Source organism: Polistes dominula, unplaced genomic scaffold (assembly GCF_049000335.1).
Source record: "Polistes dominula isolate Pdom_NZ unplaced genomic scaffold, Pdom_raw_medaka contig_23, whole genome shotgun sequence".
Lineage (NCBI taxonomy): Eukaryota > Metazoa > Arthropoda > Insecta > Hymenoptera > Vespidae > Polistes > Polistes dominula.
The window spans coordinates 910,355-920,337 of NW_028300963.1; the positions used below are offsets into that span (position 1 = coordinate 910,355).

Genomic DNA, 9,983 nt, shown 5'->3' on the forward strand with positions numbered 1-9,983 from the left:
ATAGTTGTAATATGTAAAAATAATATTATTTTTATTTGTACCATTATTATTATTATTTATTATCCTAATATAATGTAATGTATTCTTTTCTCTTGTAATTAATTGTTATAAATTATTATTATAGTATAATGCACATATCTTTAGGGATCCTGTAGGAGGGATGCGCCATTCATATTCAGCTCATGTGTCATTGGCTGAAAATTTTGAGGGACCGCTTGAATTTATAATAATTTTTTCGTGTAACCTATTCTATTTTAATATAAATTTTTAATTATCATTAAATATAGTTCATTTTTGTCTATATTTAATGCAATTCATTATTTCATAATTATTTCAATGTTTAAATTATTCGCGCCCAAAATCGAGTTCCGGTCCCCCAGTAATGTACATGGCGCATCCCTCCTACAGGATCCCTACATATCTTATAAAAATGGCGCCATCTATATAAACTTGAACTTCATACGAAGTTTATTTCTAACCTAACCAATACCCATGGTCGAATCTTGAGATAAAATTATACAATTGCAAAGAAGAATAACAAAAATAGTTGCAAAAAGGAAATGAGTGATGTCGAATTACAAGAGGAAGAAAGAGAAGTATTACTTTCTATTTATGAGGGTGATCCAGCATTTAATCAGTTAACACCCACTACCTTTCAATACAAGGTTTGATATATTGCAAAAGTTTTAATTTTACTTAAAAAACATATTTTATTATTCATTAGATAATTATTATTTTTACTCTTACGAATATTGATTAAAACATTCGATATATTGTGTCAAATGTAAATTCTAACCTGTTACTATTTGAAAAGAAAAAAATAATGTCATTTTTAATACAAATTGTTTATGCTAAACATATTTTTATATACAGTATGGAGAAGATAACGACATAAAGTCATTTCTATTGGAAATTTCATGGGGTCCGAAATATCCATCTGAAAAGCCAAACGTCAATATGAATACATTTTACAATAAACACATGTAAGTGACAAGATTATCTGATTTTTTTGTATTCTATGGTTTTGATTAAAGGTAAATAATTGGAATATATAGTGTACAAGAAGTAAAGGATGAAGTAGTGAAACAATTAGAAGCAGAAGCAGATCAATGGTTAGGTAGTGCTATGACATATACATTATTCCAGTATGTTCAAGAACATTTTACCGAACTGTTATCTATGCAACCGGATTCTATTGCTGAAATAAATTCACAAGCCAGTAAACTTAAAATATCGAGTGAGAATCAACAGGTACACAAATAAAATATGTATTATAGATTTTATTATATTGATAACAAATTTATGCATAAGAATTAATGATTTCATTATTTTAAAGACGGAAGAAGTTGTAAAAAGACCAAAGAAAGAACAATTAAGCAAAGCTCAAAAACGTAGACAATGGAATAAAGCTGATGGAAAAGGAGAAAGACCACGTGGATGGGATTGGGTGGATATTGTTAAACATTTATCGCAAACTGGTCCAAAACAGGAACAAGAGTCTTAGTTTACATTTTCTAAGACTTTATTGTACAGATTTAAAAAAAGGTGTGTCATATTTTTATAAAATGCTAGAAATAAAGTATTCTCTCTCTTTTTCTTTTTTAACCTATTTTATAATATTATTCTTGAGATCTTTTAATATTCCATACACATCTCCATGAATTTATGGATAAAAGATTATTTTTCAAATTCCATTCTAAAAATAATCAAAATGTAGTTTTATAAAAAAAAAAATCTTATACAAAAATTCTATTAGTAATTATCATTACATACCTTTGTTTTCTAAATGTTTTGCAAAAGTTTGATACTCTTTATCAATAATAGAATCTGTATGATAAAAGGTACTTTCCATAGATGAAAAAGAATTATGATCTTCAAGAGAATCACATTTCTTATAAAGAAGATATATACGTATTAAAGGAAATGAAGGTTTATATGTTTCAGTTGTAAATAATAATTCCTAAAAAATATATAAAAAAATAAATAATAAATTAACAATTAAAATAGAAAGGCCAATTGTTAGTAATTAAAAAAAAAAAAAACTTACAATAGGAATTTTGTGTGATATACTTGTTAATATACCACAAAGGCAAGCATGAAAGTATGCTTTTAATATTTCATTCTGTCCTATGTTTTTTTTCAATACCACATAAATAGTCTTTTTCTTGATATCCAAAAATATTAAATATTCCTTATGTTGAAAATCTTGTAGAAAATCTTCTATACGCTTTGTCATATTATGATTATTTCTTTTCAAAATATATGAAAGTGATACTCCTAATTTTATATTAAAACCGCATATATCCTTAGCTAGAAAAATAAAAATTCAAATTTATAACAAAATTGTCTTAAATATCATTAGAATAATAATAATATAAATTATTTTTACTAGGTTTTTTCCAAAGGAATACTGATTCTTTTTTATTAATTTCTGCTGCATTAGAAACAGTTCCATGAATAAGATAATTTTTTATTAATAAAGCAAGTCTATCTTCATTTAATGAGTTTAACCATAAAACTTTGATTGCTGAATAATTGGCATATAAATGTACTATTACCAAAAAGACATAGAGTTCTAATAAATATCTATAAAAAAAATATATATTCATATATAACAATTAAAAGATAATTTGTATATAAATAAATTATAATAAAATTACCGTCCATCATAAATAAACGACAGTATGAAAATTCCAACGAAAGATGCAACAAGATTAACACAAGTTTCTTGACTTCCATCTTTAGCTGAAACATCTGCTAAATTGTTTTGTAAAGCCTAACATAAAAAAAAGTAGCATATTAATAAATAATGATATTTCTACATAGAAGATAAATGAATATTGTTTTTCAGGAAACCTGATGTTGCGTTAATGCAGCTCTGGTTGCTGCACCGGCTACGCCAACAATAGATTTCATTGCTGTGGAAGCACACAGTATGACCATTGAATGAGCTAAGAAATAGGGTATTAATAATTCCATGCCCATTGCCACATCATTAAGAATATCCGCAAAAAATCTCCATTTTTTACATTGTCTATCTAGGTCAGACCTAATAGATCAGAATATAAATTGTAAACATGACGTTACAATGTAGAGATTAATAATATTTAAGATTTGTAATGTTTATATTGATTGCGAGATAAAACTTATTAACAATTTTTATGTGAATAGTTTAAATAGTAATTTTATAAAGTTTACCCATTCCACCATGCAAAAACTATGCGCCCAACCATACCAGTTCCATCTTTTAAAATCCAAGTTATTGCTGCAGCTAAAGGTGTTGCAGTAGATTCTCCAACACCTACTGCTTGCATAATCGAATGAGTCGTGAGAGTACCCATTATGGTACTTGCAAATGCCTATTACATTATAACAATTATTAATATACAATTTACTTTTCCTTTTTAACATGAAACGACAAATAGAGTGTTCGCTGGTATTCTAACCTGTACAGTATCCCATATTTGATAATGAATGTAATCAGGATGAACACTATCAGGAAATCCTTGAGGTAAAAACACGTCTTTGATAAAAGACAAGGTTCCAGATAATATCGGCTTTTTACTTTTTGATCCAGTATTTAAATTAACTATTGATGTGTGATCTAACCTCAATTGTATTAGAGAAATATATTATATGAGTGTTATTTATTAAAAATATGTTTCATAAAAAAAAAAAAAGTAATTCACCTTTTGAACTAACGTATATGTTTTCTTTCTCATTGCCAGATATTTCAGTAAATAAAATTTGGTTTTCCATGGTAAATAATGAATAATATTAATCAAATTTATTACAGTTCACGTGTTGACATCTTGCAAGTACTTTTTCATAAGAAACGATTGACTTTTATTCATTATTATATTATTCCTTATTACAGTGATATTATTATCCCTTATCGGTCGTAAGTCATCTCTCATGTGACAACCAAACTTTTTCATTATGGACAATTAATTAATTAGTAATTAATAATTATTATTATAATTGTTAATGTCATACATTTGTAATACTCTTTCAAGAAATAAATAATTTCTAATAATAATGTTATTCTTACACTATTTAAATTTAGGTTGCATATTTACAGTAACAAGATACAACCACCTAGTGAAAATCACGCGTATAAATCTGACTACCGATAAGGGTTATATTCATTTTTACTTTATATTTATATTAAATATTTATTAGAGTATATTTTTGTTTATTATTGTTTATTTTTAATCAATATATATATATATATATAATACATTATTAATTAAATTATAATATTCAATTTGATTCGACTGAAATTAGTCGATAATACATACGCCGTTGAGAAATAAAAAAAAATGTATTCAAAATTAAATATGGATTTTTAGGCGAATAATCGGCAAATTTGCAGGTTACTTTTTTGACAAATTTTTCTATTCGAACAAGTAAACAATATAATTAGAAAATATACTATATTTTAATCGTAAAATAATAATGAACGAAAATGAAATATCCGACATATTGACGCGTATTCAAGAAATCGAAAAATTACAGAAAGAACTTCGAAATTTATTACCAAATGCAACTAATAAAAATCGTACTAACATAGAAAAACCTTTAGAAGTTAATAATTTAAAAAGAAAATCATCATCAACAATACGTTTTCCATCTCTTTTAACATTTCCTGGACTAAATGAGCAATCAAATGTTAGAAAACATAATCGCATAAAAAGTTGCAAAGAAATTCGTTCATCGACGATGAATATGAACAACATTCAAATGAAAGAATCATTAAAAAATGTCAATGTTTCTAAGAGAACATCGTTAAATATTACTGTCAATGATTCTTCCGTAAAATGTCATCGTAACAACAACAATAATAAGGATCTTCCGAAAATATTAGAAAATTCTGTTAAAACTCGTGCAACAAATTTGCAATCATTTCATTCGAAATCAACATTGAATAATAAAAAAACATCTAATGTCTCAACGATATCCGAAAAGATTGTTAATAATATTCCGAATAAACGAGATTTTAAGAAATCAGAGAAACAAAAAATAAATAATTGTAAATCAGTAAACGTTAATAAAAATATAAAAGATCAAAATGAAAAGAATATTTTGTCCGAATATAAAAGGAAATCAAATTTATCGCCAGGTAAATACAGTGAGTTATGATATTTTCTGTATATAATTTTGAATATTTTTGTATTAGTCATGGAATTCACCATACACTCCTGTCCGCAGACATCGGATGTGCAAGTTCAAATGGAAAAATTAGGAAAGAATCATGGAATACTCATATGTCGGGAAAATCAAAATGAAAAAGAAAAAAGTAACGATATTTTAATAAAAAAAAATAAATACAAATTGGACATTTTGGAAAAAATATTGAAACGTTTGGGTTATTGCATTTTGGATGATCAAAGTATATCGTCGTCGTCTATCGGTTGTTACTCGAATGATAAACCAAGATATTTTATTTTACGTAAAGTAGAGAAATCACCTTTTATTACTAACGAACAACAGGAAACCGACGAAATTCTTTCTTCTATTAAGGAAGTCATTATTTATACAAATATTGCAGCAAATAATGTTAGATTAGATTCAAATTTCGGTAACAATATAGCGGCCATTTGCAAGATTATCAAGAAATTCGATGGTATCGACAAAGTATCTAAAATTTTTAAAATGTCTTGGAAAAAAACAGGTTTCTCTGATACTTTACGACATGGTAATCGATTAATTGAGATACAAGATAACATGAACGATCAATCGTGTTTAAATTTTAATCGAAATTCACCATTGAAACCTATCGAAACGATTAACACGAAATCATTACGCGGCAAGAAACATTCGTTTAAATTTCTACGAAAAATTTGTTTCTGTATGAATTTGTAAATAAAACGATTAAAGAGGTTCTCTTTCTAAACGTTTACTTAATTGACAAAAAAAAAGAATAAAATATCAAATTTATTGTTAAAAATAAAAAATTCAATAGATAAGTTCTCAAACACCACCTAGCAATGTAACGCCCATGCGACAAACTACAGATGCTTATTATCCCCGATGATATACTATATTAATACACGCGAGTACGTATGAAAAATTTGATCATATAAATATGAAAAAAATATATAAACACATAATAAATATACACGGTAACGTGTAACGGGTAGTACAAGCGAAAAAATGATAATTATATATGAAAAAAAAAAATTTTAAATCACTGCGCATAAAAAATAAATTATTTACATTAGAATAAAAAGAATGTTCAAATCTGAACGTTATAATCTTGAATTTTCTTTATTAGAATTTTAATTACCGTTGCAGAAATAATCAACATAAGAAAAATCATAAACAACTTTCTAATCAAAGTTTTGTTTTAGAGAACAACAGCTCAGTCTATTAGTGTATTTCGAAGAAGAAGGTACTCCGAAAATATATTTCGTACTTTTAAACAATAATCGATACTTCTATCGATTAATTAACAATTATTTTAATATTCTAATACACTCTACTTATATTACAGCATGATTTAACACTCGATGTTATCACTGTTCATGAACAATAAATTAATTATATTAGAATGAAAAGAATGTTCAAATCTGAACGTTATAATCTTGAATTTTCTTCATTAGAATTTTAATTACCGTTGCAGAAATAATCAACATAAGAAAAATCATAAACAACTTTCTAATCAAAGTTTTGTTTTAGAGAACAACAGCTCAGTCTATTAGTGTATTTCGAAGAAGAAGGTACTCCGAAAATATATTTCGTACTTTTAAACAATAATCGATACTTCTATCGATTAATTAACAATTATTTTAATATTCTAATACACTCTACTTATATTACAGCATGATTTAACACTCGATGTTATCACTGTTCATGAACAATAAATTAATTATATTAGAATGAAAAGAATGTTCAAATCTGAACGTTATAATCTTGAATTTTCTTCATTAGAATTTTAATTACCGTTGCAGAAATAATCAACATAAGAAAAATCATAAACAACTTTCTAATCAAAGTTTTGTTTTAGAGAACAATGGGTCAGTCCATAAGTAAATTTCGAAGAGGAAGGTACTCCGGAAATATATTCCGTACTTTTAAATAATAATCGATACTTCTATCGATTAATTAACAATTATTTTAATATTCTAATACATTCTACTTATATTACAGCATGATTTAACACTCGATGTCATCACTGTTCATGAGCAATAAATTAATTACATTAGAATGAAAAGAATGTTCAAATCTGAACGTTATAATCTTGAATTTTCTTCATTAGAATTTTAATTACCGTTGCAGAAATAATCAACATAAGAAAAATCATAAACAACTTTCAAATCAAAGTTTTGTTTTAGAGAACAATGGGTCAGTCCATAAGTAAATTTCGAAGAGGAAGGTACTCCGGAAATATATTCCGTACTTTTAAACAATAATCGATACTTCTATCGATTAATTAATAATTATTTTATTATTCTAATGCACTCTACCTATATTACAGCATAATTTAACACTCGAAGTCATCACTGCTCATGATCAATAAAATACTTACTTTCGAATAAATAAAATAATAAAATCTGTACGTTATAATATTGAATTTTCTTTATTAGAATTATAATTACCGTTGCAGAAATAATCAACATAAGAAAAATCATACACAACTTTCTAATCAAATGTTTTGTTTTAGAGAACAATGGGTCAGTCTATAAGTGTATTTCGAGGAGGAAGGAACTCCGAAAATGTATTCCGTACTTTTAAACAATAATCGATACTTATATACAATAATTAACAATTATTTTAATATTCTAATACACTCTTCTTATATTACAGCATGCTTTAACACTCGATGTCATCACTGTTCATGAACAATAAATTAATTACATTAGAATGAAAAGAATGTTCAAATCTGAACGTTATAATCTTGAATTTTCTTCATTAGAATTTTAATTACCGTTGCAGAAATAATCAACATAAGAAAAATCATAAACAACTTTCTAATCAAAGTTTTGTTTTAGAGAACAATGGGTCAGTCCATAAGTAAATTTCGAAGAGGAAGGTACTCCGGAAATATATTCCGTACTTTTAAATAATAATCGATACTTCTATCGATTAATTAACAATTATTTTAATATTCTAATACATTCTACTTATATTACAGCATGATTTAACACTCGATGTCATCACTGTTCATGAGCAATAAATTAATTACATTAGAATGAAAAGAATGTTCAAATCTGAACGTTATAATCTTGAATTTTCTTCATTAGAATTTTAATTACCGTTGCAGAAATAATCAACATAAGAAAAATCATAAACAACTTTCAAATCAAAGTTTTGTTTTAGAGAACAATGGGTCAGTCCATAAGTAAATTTCGAAGAGGAAGGTACTCCGGAAATATATTCCGTACTTTTAAACAATAATCGATACTTCTATCGATTAATTAATAATTATTTTATTATTCTAATGCACTCTACCTATATTACAGCATAATTTAACACTCGAAGTCATCACTGCTCATGATCAATAAAATACTTACTTTCGAATAAATAAAATAATAAAATCTGTACGTTATAATATTGAATTTTCTTTATTAGAATTATAATTACCGTTGCACACATGATCAACATTCATGAAGTCATATAAACAACTTTCTAATCAAAGTTTTGTTTTAGAGAACAACAGCTCAGTCTATTAGTGCATTTCGAAGAGGAAGGTACTCCGAAAATATATTCCGTATTCTTAAACAATAATCGATACTTTTATCGATTAATTAATAATTATTTTATTATTCTAATACCCTCTACCTATATTACAGGATAAGTTAACACTCGAAGTCATCACTGTTCATGAACAATAAAATACTTACTTTAGAATAAATAAAATAATAAAATCTGTACGTTATAATATTGAATTTTCTTTATTAGAATTATAAGTACCGTTAGACACATGCTCGACATAAAAAACAAAAACATAAACAACTTTCTAACTCATGTTTTGTTATAGAGAACAATGGCTCAGTCTTTAAGTGAATTTCGAAGAGGAAGGTACTCCGAAAATATATTTCGTACTTTTCAATAATTATCGATACTTCTATCGATTAATTAACAATTATTTTAATATTCTAATACACTCTTCTTATATTACAGCATGATTTAACACTCGATGTCATCACCGTTCATGAACAATAAAATACTTACTTTAGAATAAATAAAATAATAAAATTTGTACGTTATAATATGAAATTTTCTTTATTAGAATTTTAATTACCGTTGCAGAATTAATCAACATAAGAAAAATCATAAACAACTTTCTAATCAAAGTTTTGTTTTAGAGAACAACACTTCAGTCTATAAGTGTATTTCGAGGAGGAAGGTACTCCGAAAATATATTTCGTACTTTCAAACAATAATCGATACTTCTATCGATTAATTAACAATTATTTTAATATTCTAATACACTTTAATTATTTTTCAGATTGTTTCAACGCATATACATTGGTTTAAACGTTACATACCTATTAACATACTTTGAATAGAATATAATTTTAATATGAATTTATTTTTTCAGTTTATCAGATGACTGTCTTCAACTTGATTGCGTTCCTAGATCGGAAGGTAATATAATATACTCCAATTACTTACATTGCAAATAAAATTGTATTAATATTGATTAAAATTTTCTGTTTCAGAAGTGGCTTAATGGGTAGCGGGTAAATTTTTTGTTCGTAAAGGGTGGTACCATTTACAAATAAAGAATTTACTTCAGGGATGCGACCCTGCCCACGCGAGCCATGATTCTATCTTACTCCCAAGGATAGAATCATGTTCATTTGACTTTTAAGCTGGAGCTACCGTCCTTTTTTCTTTTTTTCCTTTTTTTTCTTTTTCGGCTTTTTGATATGCATAGATAGATATGCATGTAGCATGGGAAACTGAAGCTTCATTGTAAGGGAAGGCATCTTCCGCTAATTGTTAGACGGACCCAAGGATTCATTTCCGTAAGT

General features: G+C 26.4%; 3 protein-coding genes across 3 annotated transcripts; 2 read left to right on the forward strand and 1 right to left on the reverse strand.

Moving 5' to 3' along the window:
* Positions 1-421: 421 nt before the first annotated feature.
* On the forward strand, positions 422-1,583 carry LOC107069706 (RWD domain-containing protein 4). The gene is made up of 4 exons (XM_015327226.2): positions 422-665; positions 874-983; positions 1,056-1,251; positions 1,337-1,583. The coding sequence occupies exons 1-4, from the start codon at positions 561-563 to the stop codon at positions 1,502-1,504; spliced, it is 579 nt and encodes a 192-aa protein (XP_015182712.1). The 5' UTR covers positions 422-560; the 3' UTR covers positions 1,505-1,583.
* On the reverse strand, positions 1,501-4,070 carry LOC107069705 (RUS family member 1). Its single transcript, XM_015327225.2, has 9 exons — positions 3,690-4,070; positions 3,447-3,604; positions 3,199-3,359; positions 2,857-3,049; positions 2,661-2,776; positions 2,390-2,586; positions 2,048-2,310; positions 1,774-1,960; positions 1,501-1,696 (listed from the first exon to the last, which is right to left on the reverse strand). Exons 1-9 carry the CDS (start codon positions 3,757-3,759, stop codon positions 1,620-1,622), a joined length of 1,422 nt encoding a protein of 473 aa, XP_015182711.2. The 5' UTR covers positions 3,760-4,070; the 3' UTR covers positions 1,501-1,619.
* A 186-nt stretch (positions 4,071-4,256) lies between these two features.
* LOC107069690 (uncharacterized) lies at positions 4,257-6,362 on the forward strand. Its single transcript, XM_015327195.2, has 2 exons — positions 4,257-5,122; positions 5,180-6,362. Exons 1-2 carry the CDS (start codon positions 4,459-4,461, stop codon positions 5,863-5,865), a joined length of 1,350 nt encoding a protein of 449 aa, XP_015182681.2. The 5' UTR covers positions 4,257-4,458; the 3' UTR covers positions 5,866-6,362.
* Positions 6,363-9,983: the final 3,621 nt, after the last annotated feature.

Excerpts from the sequence above, each read along its gene's own strand:
- LOC107069706 (XM_015327226.2), top strand. The coding sequence starts at position 561 with ATGAGTGATGTCGAATTACAAGAGGAAGAAAGAGAAGTATTACTTTCT. Across the intron at positions 666-873 it reads CCACTACCTTTCAATACAAG|TATGGAGAAGATAACGACAT; the intron begins GTTTGATATATT and ends TTTTATATACAG. Across the intron at positions 984-1,055 it reads ACATTTTACAATAAACACAT|TGTACAAGAAGTAAAGGATG; the intron begins GTAAGTGACAAG and ends TGGAATATATAG.
- LOC107069690 (XM_015327195.2), top strand. The coding sequence starts at position 4,459 with ATGAACGAAAATGAAATATCCGACATATTGACGCGTATTCAAGAAATC. Across the intron at positions 5,123-5,179 it reads GAAATCAAATTTATCGCCAG|TCATGGAATTCACCATACAC; the intron begins GTAAATACAGTG and ends TTTTTGTATTAG.
- LOC107069705 (XM_015327225.2), bottom strand. The coding sequence starts at position 3,759 with ATGGAAAACCAAATTTTATTTACTGAAATATCTGGCAATGAGAAAGAA. Across the intron at positions 2,777-2,856 it reads CTGCATTAACGCAACATCAG|GCTTTACAAAACAATTTAGC; the intron begins GTTTCCTGAAAA and ends TTTTTATGTTAG. Across the intron at positions 1,961-2,047 it reads TATCACACAAAATTCCTATT|GAATTATTATTTACAACTGA; the intron begins GTAAGTTTTTTT and ends TATATTTTTTAG.